We start from the raw sequence: 23,996 nt of genomic DNA on the forward strand, positions 1-23,996 counted from the left end.
ATACAAAATTCATTTGAATTCGCTTATTCGTTCATTGGCATAGTTCACTGGGACGTAAATAGAGAATTCTTAAGGGGAATCGTTCGATTCATTTACCTCTTACGCATATTTTTTTCCCTTTGAATCTTTATTCTCGTTCGTTTCACATTCGCGTTTAATTTATTTGAATATTTATATATTTATACTCATAGTGGTGGTGTTTAATGGCTTGTCTGATACTCAGCATACATTTACTATACACGTGCTGTTTAACTGAATACGAGCTTACCGGCGTTTCTTTTATTATTATAGTTAATTACTTGCAGGATTGATCGACCTAGTGGAACCATAATTTCTCTTTAGCTGGAAACGCTCTAATTTTAAGGCAAGATTCAGAAAAAGTGGCTTAAATTGCTTTTATCATGATACAAGAATTTATAATTTTGTAGAGTACGTATTTATAAATATACAGATTCTTATAGCCAGATATCTGAAATCTTTTGATTTGAAATTTCTAAACGTTCAGATTCCCAAATTTGTAATCCCTAAAATGTCCAACTTTTATATCCTTAAACGTGTATCTTAAATTTGTAGAATTTCTTGAATTCTTAAATCTTTCAACTGTTCAGTTTCTAAATTTACAAACGCTGAGCTTCATGAGATTCGAAACTTTTGCAAATTCTCGAGCTCCAATATGTATGTGCAGATTTTTCAAGTTCTCCAATTTTCAAACTGTCCATTATTGTTCTCGAAAATCGCGAATTCGCTATTACCCTGGCTAAAATTTCCTACAATCGTTGTAACTCAATCGTTATCGTAGAAATGACATTTTTAACATAGACATGACTAGATTCAGCCGCCGAGATCTATTACTAATTCTCGACTAATTAAACTATATAACAACAACCGTGTTTATTTTCCATCTACACGATAAACATACAAAGTTTGATTTGTCGATAACATGATTGTGCCTCACCACAAAGAGACTTCTTCTTTTTCTTGCCTTAAAAATTCCTTGTCGATTGCCATAAATGAAATTTACCCCTCGATATCCATAAAATATTTGTTCTAATCTGAAGATCCTGCAAATAATCGCATACGTATAAATTACTGTCATTCGATATAATAATTTTGCGTGTATTTCTTGCAACGTACGTCCAGACGGTACGGTCCTTTCGTTATAGTATAATTTTATCTCGATACAAATATATACAAACGACGATAGAGCTCTATAAACGTTAAAAACTCGTCGGTGAGATTCGTCGGAAAGAAAGAGGAATGCGTTTATATTTCTCAGCGGTTCGTCAACTTAAAACATTTAGATAAATGGATTTGTGAAAATAGCAATCTCGCCAATTGTGCCACTAAAACTCATTATCTTGCGAAAATTCGACGTATCGATCCTTCTTACTCGAATACAATCACCAGGCATTTAGTTGAATTTACCTTTCAACTATTTACGTCAATTCTTCCCTTTTGTATAAAAATTAATTAGTCGAATTATTCTTTCTAACTAATACGCGTCGATCTTTGGTTCTTTAATAATAATTACATTAATTGATAACATCAATTATATAATAAATTCATATCTATATAGAAAGTCGTATACATCCTCCCCGAACGCTTCTGTACAAGTTAACACGTTTTAACGGCACAATATTATAAGTTAGATGAAGTCAGCCTTCGAATATCTTCTTTTTCACACAAATTGACAAGTTCCTCGATCATCGTATGGATAGTCATTTCTCTTCAACTCGTCAGTCTTGGTGGCGTTACGTTCATATCGACATTTTAACAAATTTTCTTCTCTTCTATTTAACACATTGAAACGAACGCTTCGAGGCATTTTCTTTTTTCCTTTTCCATAGAACAACCACGTGGACGTTTCTTAGTATAGCAATTTTCTAACAATTTTAAACCGAAAGAAACCATAATCTTTTGGAGCAACTTACTCTTTGAATTATTTTAGGTCAATTGGTAGAACATTTTAACGCTTGAATTATTATCGGACCGGTTGAAAATCTTCGTCTGATGTTTCGTGAAGTCAACTTCCCTTAAAGCTTCTTTTGGCAACGTGAAGAAACGGCGAAAAAATGAGAAATAAAGAAAAGGGGAATGTTTAACGATCGGTGTGTCTTGATGTTCCTTTTCTAAAATTCTCTTTGCCACGTACTCTTTCACATCCTTTTACGAATCTACCTAGTGAATCTAGTCCTTCGATTCGTTCTTTTATTTCGTTTCTTTATTCGCGTGTTTTAATGCCTGTATTGTTGCTCGAGTTCCCTTCTCAGTCTCTTCGCTGCAGTCTCGCTGTTTCCCTCAGCCTCCGCGTCGCTGCAACCATCCTCACCCTCGGCGACGACGCCCTCGACCTCTTCTTGCCTCCTCTTCGCCGTCGCCATCTCAGCCGCGTGCTTTTTCCGCCATTTTGTCCTCCTGTTCTGGAACCATACCTGGAATCACAAACGAACCCTTTCGTTGGAAACTTTTCTGTCTTTCTTCTTCTTCTTCTTTAAGTTAATTAGCAGCGTGCTATAATTATTAAATTTGGAACTTTGATTTCTTTTAATACTTCTAATTCTTCCATGATATAGGTAGATAGTATATGTTTATGCAGATTCAGATTTTCGTAATTAAACCGTTGCTTCTGTGAAGCCAACTCTTAGTCTAAAGGAACGCACACGTTCGACCTGAATATCCTCTTTTCCACGAACATTCTCTGACATCTTTCACTTCCAAACATAATCTTGCAAACATACTAATACCAAGAGAGAATTTCTACCAGTTTCGTTAACCAGTTAGCTGATGCGACCTCTTTGAAAAGTGTGTACCTAAGATGTGTGGCAAAATATAAACGACAACGAGTATACTCGTCAAACTGAGAGTATGCGTGGCTGTTACAACACAGAATTAAGTTGTAACGAAACGACTGTTTTATTTCTTAATTTATTCCAATTATTAAATTCCAATTTAAACAGCAAATTGTAACTACTGTTTAAGCGTGACGAGTATAGTCGACGAAAACAGCTAACTGGCTAAGATTACCATCTACGAATACTATTCACCACTACTATTCGTCAAGACTCACAGAAAACTAAGAAAGAAACCTATCAACCAGGAATCCAACTTTCCATCTATATTCTTCAGCCCTTATATCTTCGGAAGATATACTTTTGAACCTTATCAACCTCCTAAAAAACCACGATCTATCGATACAATCCAGAAAAATCGAAGAAGAACTAAAAGGTTTCCAATTAAAAAATATGTCGATCCATCAACATTCTCTAACACTCACCATCATCAAATGTAGGTTTGTAAAGACTGAAGATTTCAAACTCTATCCATCTTCTGAAAACAGCCATCTACCAACTGAGAGGCTTCATCTTAAGGTTCTCACGGCCTGGATCGTCACACTGTTCGAGGCTTTCGCGCGTAAACCGTGTCCAGAAGGAAATTCTTCATGACGTTTCGCCAGCATTGCAGCTGCCTCCTTCAGGGATTTGAGGTTCCTCAGAATTGCGTCCTTTGCGACAATGTTAAGCACAATCATCTGCGAATCTACTATCGCTCAAAACCCAGAGAAACCCACAAGACTCCTCTTTTCTAAAAATCCTCCTTTCTATCAACATGCAACAACACCTTCCATTCCCTGCAAGTCAACCCAGCCATCCCACAGTGCGGCATTTGAACGATTATTCGGTACAAAGATAAAAAAGTGCTTGTAATGTGCAGTTTCCCTAAAACTCGATATCAGGAAGCCCGTCGTAGGTAAAAGTCCACTTATCAAATCTTTGATAGCATCTCCTCTGGTTTCTGGGTCAGTTGAAATATCTTGAATATTTCTTTTCTCGTCTAACCGCACATGGTGACGTTTAAATAAATAGCGTCTTAATAACAGCACTTATCCTACGTTTCATCGGACATTGTGCTGGCGTTTAACGAATGACAGAGTTTTCCTGTAACTTTTAAAACCTTTTTTGCGATAGATATGGTCAGAAATCCACTTCTCAAGCAAGTGATGATTACGAATGGATCTCGTTAAAGAAACGAAGAACATTTAGGGTAACAGTTTTTAGCAGGACAAAATTCTACAGCGATGCGATGCAATACCTTTTTGACACGGAATAAAAACTTGCAGGATGGTTCGAACCGTTTCTTTTTTTAATAAATCGTTGTTGAAAGGAAGAAAGAAATTTTCAAATTGGAAATTAGAATTATACGTATCTTTGCTCAAATTCTCCACATTTACGGCGTAACAATTATTATTTAACAGGAATTAACAGACAAGAACGTATAATAACGAGCTTGGTAATTTTCTAGCTATTAGACTTTGATGTACAAACGATTTCTATTAATCCTCTGTCGATTTTCCCACGAGTTATCGTTTACATTTGTATTACTTCCATACCGATGGTATCATCGAGTAATGAGATCAAAATCGAACAACGTTATTTTTAACAAGGTTATTCCTATCTTTGTCTATCCTGCACGTCGCACCGTGCAGCCTCGCGAAGGGTTCGAAGAAAAAGAAAGAGGTGCGCTTACGAGTGGGATGTTCCTATTTAAAGAGAGGGATTGACGTTTTACGCTCGTGCCAGGTTCCAGCTCTCGGGCTGCAGTCAATCTCGCCCAGATTGTCTGGCTTCCTTTCTCTCCGTTATCTTAATTCCTCGAGTGTTTTAATTTTCATCCGAACAGCTATTAACTTTTACGGCTGGCCGTTTACTTTTTAATTCGTTTACCGCCTACACGGCAAGGGCTGCGCGTTGCACACCACCATCACCACCACTACCACCACCACCAACACCACCACCACCACCAAACCAAGCGACGCCACGCTTATATCTTTAATTTAAGCTCTCGACTTGGCGGCCATTGAACAAGCCTGCGGATTGGTGAGGAAAGAGGGGCCGCCACGGGGGTGGAGTTTAGTTGGGGTCACGCGGCGCTCGCCGCTATGGATAGAGGGTGGTTTGTGGGTGCAATCGCTACGCTCGAGTCCCGCCGCTCCCCTGGCGCCCGTTACGTTAATTAAATACATTGTTGCGGGGACACGGGACTCCTGCCGCGTATTTCCAGCTTTATAGATGTACGAAGGGACCACCTTGAGTCGCCTTCAACCTCTGAACAGGCTTTTTTCGTACAGGTGGATCGTTCTTAATTCGCTTGCTACTGTTCACACAGATAATACTCGGGTCCGATGCGGACACTGTCGTCCGCGCGATATCGCTACGATTATATCGTACACGCATCTTTGTGTGTTTTTCCAGCTAAGAGCAACGAGTACAGACGTGTATGATCGTGTGGACAATAGTCGCTCGTCCACAGTGCGCCTTGGTCATAGCTTTGCTCGAGCTAAGCTAATGGCAGAGCTTTGGTTCGCGTGTATACGGAGATTTGCAAAGAGTAGCTGCATCTCGCGCCCAGCAATTTCTGCACGAGTTCTAAGAACGGAGCAAGCCTCCTACAAATTTTCGTTTCGTTTTGAGATTCAAGGTTGATTGAGGGGTTTATCGTAGGTCGTTGGATTCGTATTTTTTACGGCTACGATGGAAACGATACGTGGCGCTGTTTAAAAAGCTCAAGGTCACGCTGATAGCTCGGAAAATGCTGGGCATCAGTTAGTCAGAATATATTCATCCGTTGAGTTGTCTCGAATATAGAAAATTTGATTTCATACATTTTTTCATGCAGTCAATGGATAGCGAATTATTTTCGCTGGTAATCTTCATCGACTCACCCTGTATGATAACCAAGTAAGAAACGATGAAACAGTTTGCTCGACGATAAGAAATGTTTCTAGGCGTCCTTACTTAATAATTCGTCCGCGCGATTTCCGATCGCGATATGTTGATCGGCCCATAGATCGAACGTTTTATCACCAGCGATAAAAGCGAAGGGAGCGGAATAAAAAAGATAAGCGGGAACCGGGATGGCAAAGGATAAATTTTTATTACGAGCCCGCGAAGAAACCGACTTTTGGCCATTGCCAACTGCTCCGATTGAAAATCCTATCTCCCATCCGGAAACTCGATTTTCATTTCACGTTTGCTCGATCATTGCACCGTTTCGAAGATTCCAGTTTATCGTACGGCAACAGATTTTTTGAATTTTATCATCGTCCCCCTGTATACATATCTTTATTAACGGATATTTCTGTGTAAGTGTTCGCGAAGGATAGATATTTCTGGTTTGCGAACAGAGAACGATACTTTTGTTGGAAAGGGAATCTTAGAAATTTGATGTCGGTTTCTGCGGTGAATTTTATTGAATTCTAATTTAATTTACTTTCATTCAGTTTTTTAAAATTCACGTTTCTATACAGTATAATTGTACTTTTTATTTAATTGTATCTACTTACTTACTGTATCTACTTATTTAATTGTACTGTTTATGTCGTATATCTGAAATTGATGCTTTTTGTATTTTCTATTCCTTTCGCAAGATAGAGTTATAGAATAAGAAAGTAGAATAGCAATAGAATGACAGTAATAGTACTAATGCAACAGGATTAAGAACCTTAGATTAGAATTAAGAAATAAGGAGAAAAAATATTAGGAAGATTTATTAAAAAACTTAGTACAATCCTCTTTATTTCTTTAAAATGAGAAAAATAAAATAAAAGATATATTTACCATAAGAGACTATTATTAATAATGACAATATAATAATATTAATAATATTCTTCTAAGGGTAAAATATTCTTAAATATTCTGTTTTTACCCCAATCATCTCCCACGTTAGTATACGTGTACGTGTAGTTTATAAATTTTTAAAAAATGTAAAGGTTCGATGACTATGAAATAATTTGGGTTGCTGATGAATTGTTCTTATACAGAGCGAAAATTGTCCCAACAGGGTGTAAGAATTGATTTTCGGCTAACATTATGGCGGCGTACTGTTTAACCAGGAATTACCTCTAATTTAATAGACCGTAATGGGGCCAAAACGTGACGCAAGTAACCGATAATAAGCCATTAAAATCTCTCTGCAGTTTACATTGCCCTCAAATTGAACGTTAATGTTAGAACAGCCAGTGGAACACGGCCACGTTCGTCAAAATATCATATCACGCGTTGAAGAGTCAGTTACGTTATTACAGCAATTATCTCCATTTACAAGAAGGAAATAAGAAAATTAAAAAAAAATGTACGATATTTAAAGGAAATATCTTCTTGCAAGGAATGGATCCTTAAAGGGATTAAAAAATGGTACGTCTTATCTAAAGATTTCTTTTACTTAAATCTAAAACCTTAATGTAAAGAAGATCAGCCAACAACTGTCCGAATAACAGAATAATGTAAAACGTATTATCAAGTCTGTGAAAATAACATAAATAAGCAAGGATATTTGAATCAACAAATTCTTGAAACAGCCTATTTTCACTAGCAATAAATCGAAACGTTTTACTCTCATAATTCTCGCGAGATACGTAGGTTTTACTATCTTTCTCTAAATTAATATCATTACGCTGTATGGGATAAAATATTCCCTCAACGTGTATATTAAATAAGAAATATTTTCGGTTAAATTGTCAGAATATTCTCAGCTAATCCAAACTTATTTACCCCATCAACAGAAAACCATCGTATTCTCTCTACTTACCCTAAGATTCAGCCCCAAAAAAGAACAAAAAAAAAAAAAAAAAAAAAAAAAATAGAGAAAGAGAATTGAAATCAGCGACTAGCCATTTCGACAAATCCCACGCAATTTTGGATTCGCATTTTCCGGGCAATTTTTTTTTTGTCCTCCCGCTTCGGAGATACAGTGGCGAAATGTAAATGCGAGCAGGCGGCGGCACTTCGACGTGGCGCGTCATTCATCTTGTTTTTGAACGCGTTAGTCACGCGTTGTAAACGCTCCCTCCGCAACTGTTCGATTTATTAAATCAGGATTATCTAAGCCCATTACTTTGTCCTGTAAAGCTAGATACAAAACCGCATTTATAACTGCGCAAAGCCCTTACACCGTCGGGGTTCCACTGTCCATCTCTTTCTCTCTTCTTCTCTCCCTTTCTCTCTTTCCCCGTTATTCCCTTTCCTCCTGATTTTCTCTTTCCACAATGTCGTCCGTGCGACTCTGTCGCACCCTCTGCTCGGCGTCTCTCTGTCCCTCTCGGATCCTCCCCTCATCCTCCAATCGTAACAGATAATACCGGCCAGTATCTGATCTCGTTGATATTGGCGGATAATTTACTATGCGAAAGATTACAGGCGTGACTCACATCTTGATAGCCGCGATTTCGAAGCCGGAGAATTTGCATAGACACGCGGCTACCAACCGATTACCAGAGTGTAGAACAAGCTGGATCATGGTGGAGGGTCAATTTCATTGGGAGTGGGCTTTCTCGAGATTTTTCGCCGACTATGTTTGATGTGCATGCAAGATGCTTTTGGCAACGTTTGGGCTTGCTTTTTACATCGTAGTTGTCATAGTTAGAGCATAGGTGCATTTTTAAAAGGAGATGTTAAGTGGAAAGGGTAAATGAATTAAATTGTATACATATAGTTGTACATATCAATTATACATACATATAAGTGGAAATTAAATTGTGTACACTTAATTGTACATATAAATTATATATATATATAATTATACATACATATAAATGGAAATGGTAAATGAATTAAATCGTGTACATATAATTGTACATATGAATTATATATGCATATATATACATATGTACGTATAATTTATATCTATAATTATACGTACAATTCGAATTTATTAAATTCCGATAACAAGGCTGGGAATGTTATAAAAGTGCACATTTTTTGTTTTCATCACAGAATCATTGTCTTTCGTTCCTCTTCTCTTATGTTCCTCGATCGTTACGCAAGGATTTCGTCGTTTCAACGTGCTACTGGATCATTTTTTAATTCGAAATTTAATACTTTTGAAATAATTGATTCGATTCGCATGGAAACAAACATTTTAAAACGATGATTTGCTTTTAATACAATGTTTTAATGCATTGCGATTTAGCGATGTAGAGTAATAGCTGTGTAACACACGGTCAGCCCACGAATTACAATTAGTAGGACGTAGTTGGTGAAAACGTGTGTCTATATGATTTTCCCATTCGTGTTATATTCTATATTCATTCCATTCCCATGACAAAAAATCATGATCGTTTCACGACTTCCTTTTCGGCTCGAATTTTCCACCCTGTCAGAGGTTCCAACATGTCACCCTCGTCGACTTTTCCTTGTTCCCTTCTTTCCTGTTATTCCACTTTGCCGCGTCCACTCTTGCCATTCCATTTGTCGATAATTCTAAACGTTCTTCGAATAATAGCTTTCCTCCAATAATAATATTTATTGATATAATATCTATTTATCAGTAATATCTTCCAATAATGATATTTAGTAAAAGATTTATAATTTCCACACAATTTGAATAACACCTTGACGTTGTTCATGTTAATCATATAATTAGCATAATTTTAATACTAAACTTGTATTCTTGAAATGTTCATCCCTCAATCTCACTCTCGTTCCAACATAATAAAAAGATCTTTTTGATATCTTAAGAAAATGTTTAATATAAAATTGAAATAGAAAATTCCGCTTATTATCATCAATTCTGTTACATTTTCCTCGAAATTGAGAACTTTGTCAACGATAAATGTAATTCGTTGGAAAATCACTCAAAGAACTCAGCAGGGCTGAAGAGTATAATACATGTACTTATCTGTACTACATAGATTGTTCTTAGACCTTACTACTTTTAGATTGCGGATATTTATATTTTTATGTAAATTCAATTATCAATGCAAATTCATATTTTTGTAGATGCAATTGAAACAGTGGAATTTAGGTACACAATCGTATTACGTACTAGATATAACTGATAATGTAAAGAGTATCATATTAAATTTCGGATTTGTTTACGTACTTTTGCATATTATATACACTTTGTGCATTCTCCAGCCCTTAAATTTTTCACGGAGGAATAAAAATTTTCAACTGATTTTCCGCTCGATGAACAATTATCGCGGAACAATGGAGACTCGGCTCTTCATTCGATTCACTTTTCTATAAATTGATCCGGTCGCAATCGAATCCAGCGTAATAAACCAACTACAGTGCGGCTTTTTATCGGCGTGCGCCACACCGAGAGATTGGTTCGCATATCATTCTAAACTGCCGGATAAATTTATCGTCACGGTGGATCAATGAGGCCTTAATGAGATATATTACCAAATGAGAGTGTTTATATATCGAATGCGGTCGACCACGGCTGGCTAAACGCCGATCATACGTTGCCGATCTATAACGTCCGCAAAATCACCCTCGTTATCCTCCCAAATATCCAATTTCATTTTTTATTTGTTGCTAAATACCGTATCAACAGGATCTCGTATTTAGTTTGTTAATAACGATGTTCGATAGCAGCAATGACAGTACTTCAGTCGTTGATCTTTTTTAATTTATCTATTTGCTTTATTAATTACGTCGGTCGATGGCATTTTTTTTTTTATTTGAAAGTAAAATGAGATTCTCGTTCATAGAAGATGGTAAATAATAAAAATCGATAATAATACCTCCATGTTTAGAATAACGATTTATGTGAAAAATCTTTGTATCTATTACATGTTTATCTTGAAACCTTTTACTTGTAATGAGTGACAAATTAAAAATAGTAAACTGCTACGTTCCCTGCGTGTCATTTTCAACTCAGACGTTCTTCTGTATCGTTAAAAAATATCGCAAATTAAAAGATGATACGAGAGAATCGTTGCGGATACTTGACATTTATTTCAGTTTTATATTCGAGCTTTTCTCCTTCGAACATTGCAAATTTCTTTGGAACTCCGTTGAAATTCGTTGAAATTTTTGAAGAGCAAGGTTGAAACAAAATTTCAAAAGACCGTAATAGGATTAAAACACCCTGTACGCTCGGAACAAAATGGTCTCGAAAGGGCGCCGAGTGAAATTCGCGGCTTTCACCGATGGAAGCTAGCGTTAAGCATGGAAAAACGAAATTCAGTCAGGGTGGATGCTTAATGATGCGTGGAAAGTCGTGCGTGACATTCACTCTGGACAATTTCCACCTCATTGAGCCCGCTTATCATTCAAATGGTACCGTCTCATTGACACGTCGATAAATTTTTAAGGCCGTTCGTGCATTCGCGGCAAAACCAAGTCATGAACCTGCTGAGAGATGAATCGTGGATCGATCATCGCCAGACTGCGAATTTTTATGCGCAATTTGATATTTTTTACGAACGAAGCTGATGAAACGAAACTTAAATCGCACATTTGTTTCGTCTATTAACCATCGACCTTAGGTCTGTAACGTTATTTTTACTCACGTCGCCTGCATACTGGGTCGTTTAAGTCCACGCAGTTTCCGTTAGGTTTCTCCGTTTTAGAAGATCTCTAAAAATTATTGAATATTCTTCCAAGTTTCTAGAATACGTCTTTACCACTGTATATTTAACTTGACTTTTTTAAACAGAGTAGAAACAGAGTTTGAACAAAGAAATGGGATGAATGAAAAACATTACTTACAATTATCGGTGGAAAACGATCCATTATGCAGATAGAAGGTTAAATACTATAGTGACTAACATTTGCTTTGGATGTTGTACATACACTTAATTATATGTAATATGTGTAAAACTGTTGCTTGAAATTTTCTAAAAAATGCATAAACATTTGCAGCCTGATCATCACTTTCGACTGAAGATCGACTACCAGTAACGAAGACAACTGTTGGTGAGTCCATTCTTTCATCTGCTTCTTGTTATGACGTAGTTAATTGCATGACAACTTTGCTTTCATCTTTTCAACGTGGTATATTCTCATCATCATTTGCTCATCATTGTTTCATATGGTATACGATTATACAATAGTGCAGAAAGCAAAAATATCTCGCAATGTTCTGTATCAAGATTCTAAAACAAAAACTCAGAAGAAAGTAGGAATGAAGTACAAGAAAAATCACCTCGATATTTCTGGCAATAAATTCCTTCCAATAAATAAAAATAAACAAATGAGCAATAAAATAACAAAATGAGCCCTCAAATCGATGTAGGATTACAAAGAATTAAGAATCGTTCGAACATAAAATTTGTGGTTCTTCGGATTTCCAGTTCACTCCTTCAGGAGAGATCTGAAACTGTTCCAGTTTCTTTCAGGCAACAAAATCCAAGGTACTTTGGAAACACGATAGAACCACGAATACACTGGTTGGTTATAAGTATTAGAACACTGGCTGATATTCAGTGCAAATTGCACGTGTTTCACGGTTTTCATTTTCTAAATAAGTATCTTATTACAAATCCGTTATTTCCTTCGTATTATACGAGACGCATCCAGAACAGAAGTTGCCATTAGCTGTTGAAGAGAAGTTGAATTTATTCCCAAAATCTTTGATATTTATCGTAGTGTATATATCTTAAACTAGTCCTTTACGTCGTTTTTATCGTTATTGTGATATTTGTCATAACGAAATACTAGGTTTTGTATCCCCGCTTCATAGAACGATGTCGCTCAGAATTGTAGCCAGCGTGACCATAACTTTCGAAATTCCAAACGGCATAACTTCCGGAATTCCAGACGGTATAACTTCCGAAATTCTAGACCGTGTGACACAATTTCGTGGAGACACGACCGTGAAATTCGCGGAGAATGAATGGAAAGTTGACGAAATTGTGAATCGCCTGTTCTTTTTCTTCGACCGCGTGCATCAAATCGTCGTTGGTCACAGACGGTCCGCCGCTTCGTTCGATCGTCATGCACATTTTCGCGACCGTCATTAGAGCTTCTTACCATCGAATCACTCATGGTATGTTTTTCGTACACCTAGCAAAGTCGACGATGAATATCCATCAGCTTTTGAACGCATTGAAAACGAACAAACAATCGTAGACACGATCCGATTGTCTCAAATTGGTAAATTCCAGTTACAGGTAGTTTCAGCGTTTGCGTAACGCCAAAGTGGAAAAGAAATGACAGAATTTTTCACGGCACATGATATGTCCTACTGTTGAAGATCACCGCTGTATAACATTCTAATGATCATCGTGAAAGCTTCAAATCGTACGAATCAATTTCACTTCGTTTAAAAGAGCGGATCAAAATTACTTTGAGGATCGCGAAAGTTCGCGAGGATCGGAATCTGTCGAGATCAATCGGTCCAAAGTAATTTCTCGTAATATTACAAAGTGCTTGGAGCAGAATGTTTCTTCAAATAATAAGTAATGCGATCCGCGAGAATGGCAGAGGGTAGTTGGCTTTTGGCGATAATGCGCTCCTCTGTATTCCGTTCTCGTACCGCTTCCCCATATCGATATGTTTCCTCGCCCGTCCCCGTAACCCACCCCGGCCGACCATTCCGCCTCACTCGAAGATCAAATGGCTTCACCGATTCGCGTTATCCCCAATATTCTATTTTTATTTCGGAATCAAATTTCGCGACCGACGGCAACTGGGAAACGGCCGAGCTTTACGGCCCCCTCCCTCCCTCTTTGTCGTTCTCTTTTGTTCCTTTTTCGATGTTCGCCAAAAAATGACCGAGCGGAAATCGAGTTTAAGCTCGCACCGTGTCTTGATTTCGTCGATGAATATCGATAATGCCGGTGAGTGATGTTTCTCACTGGGTTTCCGCCCTTTTTGCTGCCCCGGGTCTTCTCCTTGCCTTAGGCATTCCTTTCTTCATTAAAATTAAAATGTGACATGGTGTTGAAATGTTAAGTTTTAGTTTTGATATTCGAGGCAGTCATAATGCGATGTTTGTACACGTACAATTCTCTTTTTAAATAGATAGTACATTTGTAGTATCGTTAGTAAGATACTGCTGTGGATACTTTGATATAGCGAGACGTATCTTAATCGTATAAGAAGTACGAATGAAATTCGAATGGCTTTCTGCTATTGTTCTCTTCAGTATGGTAGACGTACATGTACGGTAGCTCACGTAGTATTCGAATACTTATCTACCATAGAAAGTACTTGTGTCCATATCGTATATGGACGTTAGTTTCTTAATTACTTTCCTAAAGATGTTCGTAAAGAGGAAAGATTGCAGAAACATCCGTAGTCTATAACAGTCGATATTCTTTAAATATTCATGAATGGATAGCTAAGAAGAGCGCATATTTAATCCCTAAATTACGTAAAACGAAATGAAAGAACAGTTTAGTTATACATTATGGAACTTTCTTATAGGAAACAGAAGATAGGAATTATCATATTTCTCTCCTGCAATCTTCACATGTAAATATGTACATATTTGTAATTTTTATACATATTTGTAATAGAAGATAGAAACTTTTCTTAATCTTCATTCACCAGAACAATCTCAATTTAACAAGACCTGTACATGATATTCTACTTGTTTCTATTCGCTCGGACGCCTACCGTGCTCAAAGGAAGGGAAGAAGGTCCGAAAGTCAATTAAATAATCCCCGGTTCGTTCAGAAGTAGTCGGATCAGTGAAAATCTTATTGATCACATTTGCGATCCCGTGTCCTCCTTTGTTTCCTAAGCGGAGCACTGATCTCTGCAGCTCGAATGAATTATGGGGAGTAGGGGAATATTAATACGTGTGTACAGTGATACAGATACATTCATCAAATTTGATCAAGGAAACACTCGAGGGCGTTACAGGATTAGTCTCGTCTCCCCTTCATAGAAGCCCGATTTTGATCAGCATGGATTTTTAGCCTCGCCCTTTATCCTAACCAAACTCTTTCTCTTCTTCCTCTTCTTTTTATTTTTTCTTTTCTTTCGACTGACGCGGCGTTAGCGGAAAATTGAACACAGCCGTTTATGACCGTGAAAAGATCGTCTCAAAAAAGAATCCATGTTTCGTATTCGATATTCGTCAACGAGATGTGTAGCCAAAGAATCGTTGATGTTGGAGATTCAATTTTCAGACGTGATACGATTCTTCTTTTTTACAGCTTTTCGATGTTTTCCTTCTTCTTTGATGGGAGGGAGAGGGGAAGATACCGGTTAGTTTTGTAGGTATAACATATAAGAAGAATGATCAAGATTTTTAAATATTGTAATTATTGTAACTAAGAATAGAAACATATATTTTTGTATAACATACTAAGGAAGGTATATTGCATAAAAATTTGTGAGCAGCTTTATCGACGAGAAACACGTTTATCCTTCAGCTAATTAAGAATTCGTTAAAGTACAGTGTTGTGTTTTAAACTTCTCCAACTTTTTCCAAATAAACCGAGGTCACTCACCGGACGATCACCTGACCATACCGTGACGAAACGTTATTCGAAAACAGCACGAAAAGAAATATTCTTCACCCGAGCAATTACACGTGATGTGAAGCGTAACCGGAAGACCAATTTCCCCATCACAACGCCGCCAAGCTACAAAAGAACCCCTAGGAAACTACCTTTCCAGAAACTAATGCCGCAAGTCGACCGTTCTATTCTCGAAATAAAGTCTCAGCCTCTTATCGACGAAGGCGACGAACATGGTAGAACAAGAGACCATATACACGCATATATAGAAACAGGAAAGAGAGAGGGAGAGAGCGAGAAGGCACAAGCTCGTGGAATCGAGCATTATGGAGTCAAGTACATGTGGGCCAATTTCGAGGGTACGAGCTGTGGGAGGTGAATGAAGGGAACGCCGCCTGCTGCCGTGATTTATCACGCCGTGCCATGCCGCGCCGTACATACATACACCACCATGATGATACATGGTGGAGGAAAAGCGGGTAGGAGGCTTTCGCTCGTACTAATTGACGTCATCGATATTGGTATCCGTCGACGAGCAGATTACTCCGCCGTAAACAACTCCACCCCTCCCCCGGTGGTGCTGCTGCAGCCTACCAACCCAGCAGCCCGTCCTCTCTTGTCGTTTCTATCGGGACACAGGGGTGCCCGCCGCCACTTTACTACCACCACCACTGCGTAAACACCATCTAAGCCCTCGTTCCTTCCGCGCGGTCCTACCCTCGAGCGCGCGCTATTTATCCCCATCCCCCCTCCACTCCGGTTACAGCGCCTCGCTATCCCCTCCACTTCGATGCGCGCCGAGATCATTGCGCGTTTTATCCCCACCACATCCCCACCACCGCGAGTTTCGTGCGACTACTGTGCGCTCCATCGGACGTGGACTTCAACTTGTTACTATAATCGTGGTATAGTGTCTCGTTTTAGTGTGTGTGTGACTCGCTCTCTCTCTCGTCTTTAGCTCTCTAGCTTGTTAAACGTGATACACGCGCTGATACGCCTACGAGCATTGGGGTGTCACGCTCTTTAACTCGCAAACGCTTGGCCGTTCACTTTGCCATATTAGATTCTAATAGGGGACGCGCGCCACTCGGGGGTCATTCGTTTAGTGCTGGAGACTGAGCTTTGCGCAGTGGTTAGGTCTTTCTCTTTTTATCGTTTAACTGGTCCTGTGTTTGGTTTGCTTTCGTACGTGCACAGGATGTTTCAGCGATTATGATACGACTAGCAAGTGTTATATCGTTCTATTGGATAGAGTAGAATGAGAAGACGCGCAGTGGTATTTCTTGATATGATGGCTACTTGAAAAAATGATAAATAGAAGAATCACGTATTAGAATAGAACGAGGAACACTTTTTTCAAATTTGAGAAATAATTGAATTATTCTCGCCTTGGTATTCTTTTCATTTTGTGTACTAATTTTTCGCTAATTTTTTCACGATTTACAATAAACGTTTTGTAATTCTTGCATCATAGGTCTTCAAATTTGTTTATTATAGCCACAACAGTCCTGTCCTGTAATGGTCGTAATAAAATTTCAAAAATTTTCTCTAAGTGATGGGATATTTTCATCTGCCACTGTACATCATCGAGCATTTTCGGTGGTGGTGGTCGTTGCACTTTGCTCACTGTTCGCTTCACCGAGCCGGCTAACTAAATCATGCGTCGGACATCGTTGGCAATTTGAACGACGACCCGCGTAATAATCTTAATAGCTGGTTCTCGTTCGATTCACGTCGCAGACCAGTGCGTTGCGTTTCGGTATAGTGTCAAGCGATGATTGCTGGTGGCGTCAGAGCAATTCGCGATATTTCCACTGGGTAGACACGCGGAAGTAGTTTTTCTTTATTGTATGGCGAGCCTGATATAAATGCGTGTATAGCGAGATTGAAGGACTGATGGATGAGTGTTTTCGGGTGATTTTGAGTGGGTTTTATGGAGAAACGCTGGATCTAGGCCTATCTGAGTGACCTATCCTTTGAAGATAAAAATTCTAATCAAGAAAAACATTCTCCTTACGCGAACAATCGAAATTCAAAAGTATAAATCCACCCAAAACCGAACTAATTAAAATCTCAAATTAAATACCAAAATCTCTGGCTATCCTTTTCTCTCAGAATTAGCCAAAATTTTGGTTTCAGAAGCACAACCCAACCTAAAATAGCGAATAGTAATTATATTAAGGCTGGGTTGTGCTTCTGGGACCAGGATGTTGATTAAATTAAATTATTTGAAACAATTATTGCGATTCGCTGTTTTAGTTTAAATCGAGCTACTGGGACCAGAATTTTGGTACTTCATTCGAGATTTGAATTCGTTTGGTTTTGTTTAGATCTAAACCTATAATTTCAAGTCTCGACTTTTGCACTTGATCGTGCGAGGAGAATATCTTTCTTGGTTGGAACTTTTATGTTCAAAAATTACATACAAACCATTGTAACTGATATGTTTAATTCAAGAAGAATTGATAATCTTTATGAGACGGTCGTTTAGTCTACGATACGTTTGAACCAATGTTGCTAAATTTTGCTTTCGCTTGCTTGTGACATTATGGTCCCCTGCTATTTTCATTATTAATTCCAGATTTGGTAAAATAAGGTGTAGCAGTACATGAGTCAATCGGAAGAGACTCATATTGTTGTGCCTTGGAGCGCCAACGTTATTTTGGTTTGCTAGATTCAAAGGTAAACGAACTCCGGACAAAATATTATCCCCGTTATTTGTAATCCTCAACTGGAGTTACATTCGAACCTTTTATAATAACACCGGTGGATATAAATAGACCAACGTGTTTTTTAGGATAGTCATTATAACGAGTCATACAGTCGAATAGCGGGCATAGAGTTGGGCAGTAGCATTGAGCGGGCGACGATTACGACCGGTATACACTATTCCTGTACTTGTACTTAAAGTGATTTTAATATAATTGATTATTACAATTTTATCACCTGTCTCCTTAATAAACCAACCAACATGTATAATAAATCATCTCAAAGGTTTAAATGATATTAAAAAAAAAAAATGAAATGAAATAAGATAAAACGAAGTCTAAACAACAATTATAAACAGATAAACAAAATTGAAAAGATACAAGTAAAATACACGAATGTGTAATTTCCTAATGATACAGCGTTACAGAAGCTCAATTAATCGTCTTTTGCGAAATAAATTCAATTTTCTGAAATCATTTTTGTTGGTCAATTTCAAATGCAACAAATAAAATAAGTAATTTCAATATTGTTCCGATCAATCCTTTGTACACGAATGTAAACGTGGTTGCGTGGCAAATTTAACGTGTATTTGGTTAAAATAAAGGAAAAAAAAGAACAAACAAGAAAACAGACACGAAAAAAAAAGAGGTAAAAGAAGAAAGAGGAAAAAGAACGCGTATCGGTGGGATACACGTTTCGAAAACGAAAAAGTGATAAATCTGGAAATGTGGAATGACAGAACACATATATCTTCGTTGAACGGAACTAGCGAATCCCTATATGCCGTACTAATCCTTTTCCGATACTGAAAAAATGATAAATCTCGGATGTAAAACCACGAACGTAGGATATCGATTTTGTATACAGGACGATCCATAAGTGAGCCATAAGAACTTTAACGTTTAAGCTCGTTCGTCTATAGTATAAACGATGTATTTGTTTAACGAGCGATCTTTGATCCTCGAACGATATCAAATAAAATATTTTCGCCGAATCTGTTAACTGACGAGTAGTGTAGTCGGATTAATATGTAGTTAGAAAAACTTCAGACCGTGAAATGAAATATTTATTGATACAAAAAGACGGACGAGCTTAGATGAAGCATCGTATTTATGATGTTTAATCTATTACGTTCTATCGGTATTTTAACTTACAATTAGACATCATTGTTTCATAAAATCATTCAAGATTTTCGCAAGTTATAAAGAGAAAGAAGGAGAAACAAAATACGAAGGCAAAACACCTTATAATAAAGTGTAATAAAAATCCAATTATTAAATCTCTGTAGAGTCGTTCGATATTTTTGAAGATTAAAAACAGTGCACGTATAATTTTTAAATTTCCACGAATCGTTCAGAAGTTTTATAAATTAAAAAGAGAAGAAGGAGAAAGTAAATGGAATAATAAAAAGAAAGACAGTAAGTACAGAGCTAGTCTTTGTTTAATAGCGAAATACAACGCGGGGAATTTAATTTTTACGTTTCCATAGAATCATTTAAGATTATCAGAATATTCAAAAGAAAAAAAAATTGGCAAAAGGAGAGGAACGAAATAAAAGGTGAAGACAAAACAAGAAATGGAGGACAAGCCTCTGTTTAATCAGATCAAGCGAACAAACGTATCCCGTAAATTTCATTGCTGAATATACTTCATAAATCCACGTTCATCCGAAACGCATGATATTAATTCGACTGAAAGCTTTTCGTAAATAATGTAATGATCGATATATCGTCGCGTCGAGGCAGATAAGTTTATTACGCGACGAGCGGAGCGAAACGCCGCGTCAACGTATGTCGAGCAAATAATTTCCAGCGTAATAACGCAAATGTTTATAAATGTAGTTCGCTTGATCCCTGCGTTTAGTCACGATCGTTTGTCAACGATGAACGTGGTCGCCACTCGGCGAGATCATTTTTAGGCTTCCAGAGACTTCAACGCTCGATCGTGCTCTATTCACGTTAGACGCGTTGAATTAGGCTACTATGTGCACGAAAAGCATATAAAAAATATCGTTTCTCCGAAGTTTGAATTTGACAATCTAATACCATACGTTAAATCTACGCCCTATCGTCAATTATCAACGAAGATAAAGCAGTAATATAAATGTTAAGGAGGTTTCTAATGAAAATGTTAAAATCATTTATTAATGGTCATCATAAATAATTAAGATATTCCGATGGCAATCTTCTGTAGTTTTTTTTTTTCATTTTTACAACGTTAAAGAATTGTTTAAATATTAAAAAAGTCTGTAAGTGTAATTTGATGGTATCTCTTGGATATTATTATTGACAACAATTTTCGATTTTATCCTTGATTTATTTAATATTGACGATGAGAAATTATCGATTGAATTTTATAAAATATTAATTTATCATCAAATATCTATGAAATACAGTTATTTCATTTCTGAGAATGGAATACAATCGTTGAATTCTTATTTCGTTCGTCTATCAGGCGAGAGTTCAGAACGTTTAACAATAACAGGGGACAATATATTCCTGTTATCTAACAGCTGACATCGAAGGAAGCACGAAGTAAGAATGTAATACGCGGCACATGATCGTAACACAGCGGCAAACGAGAAAAGTTCGCGACGAAACACTGTTTCGCTAGTGTATCAACTGGAAGAACCATCTTCATTTTCTTAGCGATAAAAGTTCGATTCTCTTCCTTTTTCATTTGTAAAAGACGACTCCACTAAAATACATGTTACAGGAAATAGAATGTATATGATTCTAATATGAAATCTTGACGTCTCTCCGATCTTTTAATAATTTACCTGCACTTTTATTTTTTGTCTTCTCTTTTCTTTTTTTTTGGGGGATAATATTTCACAATTTAAAATCGTATCTTTCATTTTAAGTTTCAATAATTTACCTTAAAACGTTGTTTAATAAAATTTCTGATCACTCGAAAAGATTTTATACATATACTTGGTATACCGAGTTATGTAGGAATAATAAATAATTGGGGGAATTAGGATCCTCTTTCTACAAGAATTTCTAACTTTCCCCTTTTCATCCCTTTTCGCTAATTATACCTTGATCATTAGTTTCAAGCCCCGATCCCCGTGTTTCCTTATTTTTAATTTCTTTTGCCCCGCTGCTTATTCCAGCCTCGGCCCCTTTCTTTCCCCTTTTATTTTTTTTTTTCTTTTTCGTCTATCAAGACGCCAGAGAAACGCTCAGAATATTAAAACTCGTCTTGCTCTGTACCAAAGAAACTTGCATTTAGTCGCCAGACGCGTAGTAATTTCTTTTTGGCCACTCTCCATCCTACTTCTTTCCTTTTAATAAGAAATTCGAATATCAATTTATATATATATATATATATACTTTTGGTTTCAAACAATTGCGATCAGACGTGTGAAAATCCTATCCAAAATCAACAATTGCAGCAAGAACGCGTAACTATCGAATTCGAAACACGTCCCTCGTGTTCAATCGTTCGCAAACTCATTGTTACTCTGCTCGTAGGTACTGAGGTATCAGAGTGCTAGCTAGCGTCTTAGAGTGCTGGAATTTTGCGCGCGACGATCACAATGGCTGTGCTAAAGACCAACATCTTGCTAGCAGCTTCAACGTAGATATTAAAGCTTGTAGAAAAATCGAGAATACACATATGCGCTGTTTTAGCGAGAAAGTAGTCGTTGATAACTTGCGACAGTTGATGCGACTTTAAATAATAAAACAACAACGCAACTACCATTAAATTTCACCCTTCAAATCCTTCCGTCTAATCTAACTACATCCCCTCGCCAAAGCTCGTCAACCTTTCCACCGCTACAACCACCAAGCCAAACACATCGAAACACCGCCTATCCAGCACGAATCGATGCCTCTGAATCAGCGACTCGTCCCGTTGCTCGGGTATATATTGTCGTAATATTTCGGGAAACGGTGCTCCGTAGATCCGTTGGCAATCTCGCCCCCGAAGATGGCATATACGCGGAGGTGAATCGCCTCTTGCCGAGGAAATCCGAGGTAATTGAATGCTAACCCCTCCGTCTCCACCCCCTCCTTGCCCCCCTCTCCGCTCTTACCCTTCTCCACCCGCAATCCACCCTCTCAGTATCATCCAGCGAGAGACAAGGGGTGGGATGGGGGAGGCCGGGAGGGAAAACGTGCTCATCCCCGTGGCCATCACTCACCGACGCAGACTTGTAGCTTTCAATAAAAATGTAAATATGGCGGCGTAGAACGAGCCAATGACAGCGCTACATCGACGAGGCCGCGACACACACAGAAACCTCCGGCTAGCTGCGGAGGGTTGGATGGAGAAACGCGAACAGAAAGAAAGGGAAAGAGCACGGAAGGGGGTGGCTGAAGAGGGAAACGCAGCCAGAGGGTCGAAGATGGCGAACCAGAGGAGCGACACGATGTAGGAGGCTTCGAGTGTGCCAGGAGAGAGTTCTCTTCCTCGAACTGGAAGCTACGAGTACTACAGATGTAGCTGTGCAGAGGCGGGAGTAAAAGTGGCAGGCTTCCACCTCCCTCTTGGAGGATGGTGGAAGAAGAGGTGGAGATGTAGGGTGGTTGGAAGCCCACCTCCTCCTCCTCCTCCTCCTCTTCCTGGATATGGAAGATAGGTAATAGAGGGTTTTCAAGGGGGTGGGGAAGGAAACTGGGGATGGAGGGTCGAAAAGATGGAGAGAAATAGATGGATAGAGAGAAGAGAGACACTGGGTGAAAAAAGAGGATTGGAGGGGAGGGATGTGACGCTGTCGTCACCCAGCAGCTCTCAGCGTTTCTCTTCGTTCCTCTTACGGCGAGTGCTTCATAGGGTTTGAGGGTGGGAGGAGATAGAAGGGAGAGAATGACGCAGGTGCCGCAAAGCTTGACACGTCTCCGGGCTGTTTTGTCACCTTCTTTTATCCTTCGAACTTTTTACAAGCTGCCTCGTTAGAAGCTTGCTCGCGGCGTTGATGGAGTAAGCCGGCGGCGGACAAATGCGTTTTAAAATTACGACAACCCCCTCCGCTCCCGGCTGATGTCGGAGAACGACGAAGGCTGACGCCCCAGTTAGTGTACCTTTGCGATGATATCCGGGGCTTTCGCGGATTATTCGGTTGCTTCCAGATAGGTTTTCATTTTGGATTTCTTTGGTTTTGTTACTATTTTCGTTGAGTTCCACAGGCTGATTATTAAGACATTGCTTCATGAAAATTCTCTGATTCATATGGTTCTAAAACATTGATATTTGGATGATCAGATTTACGGCTGTAAAGTGGAGTTTGTTTTGTTCGTGTTTCATTGAATTTGATGATATAGTTTGGCATAGATGTTAATTTTCGGTCTCTTCGATTCTATCGACGTTGAGTTCGGCTTGATAGGATTGTTATTAATATAATTCGATGCACATTCGTTCACGAATATTCTTCGATTCGTGTGGTTGTAGAACAAACGATCGATATTCGATTCAGATAGTGAAATTTATGCTTGTAAATTGGAATCTATTTTGTTTGTGTTTGGTTAAATTTGGTGGTATGGTTGTTGTAATGGTAATCTAGATAAATTTTAAGTATGATTCCTGTCTTTTACCAATTTGGAATTTTATGAGAATTCTCATTGATTTACGCTACCGTTCCAAAAATATTGATACGCTGTGATTGCGATGCTTGGAATGTAATTATCATCGACACCTCGAGAGTTCGTATTTCGTCCACGTCGCATCTTAAGAAATTACCAACCCTCTTGTTCGAACCTCGAAATATCCAAACGACAGTGTATGACAATAACAATATCATATCTTCACTGCTCTTTTACTTCTCATATTTCTACCAAATCTTCATTGTGAATAGTCTAACTATACAAACTACAATTCGTACCATTAACAAACACGATTTTAATAAACGATTTACGATCATCTACATCCAGATAGGATATTAGAACTTTCGAACCTCTTGAAACCTTCGAATTAACGATGCAAAATCAGTTGCAATAAATTACAAATTAGAGCGGCGAAAATACACATGGAACTGAAAGGGAAGAAAAAAGGGGCACGACGAATGAAATAATAATTTCAGCGTGGACATTCTCTATCGAAAGGGATCGAGATCGAAGCAACAAAAAGTGGCTGGTCATTAAAA

General features: G+C 38.2%; 1 protein-coding gene across 1 annotated transcript in view; it reads right to left on the reverse strand.

The window, feature by feature from the left end:
- Nucleotides 1-2,229: 2,229 nt before the first annotated feature.
- Nucleotides 2,230-23,996, reverse strand: part of LOC126925075 (homeobox protein Nkx-6.2-like) — a 45,965-nt gene continuing 24,198 nt past the window's right edge. The window contains exon 4 of the mRNA XM_050740243.1: nucleotides 2,230-2,432. Coding sequence (XP_050596200.1) covers nucleotides 2,235-2,432 — 198 coding nt within the window. The 3' untranslated portion in view covers nucleotides 2,230-2,234. The remainder of the gene's footprint in view (nucleotides 2,433-23,996) is intronic.

This window comes from Bombus affinis, chromosome 15 (assembly GCF_024516045.1).
Source record: "Bombus affinis isolate iyBomAffi1 chromosome 15, iyBomAffi1.2, whole genome shotgun sequence".
Lineage (NCBI taxonomy): Eukaryota > Metazoa > Arthropoda > Insecta > Hymenoptera > Apidae > Bombus > Bombus affinis.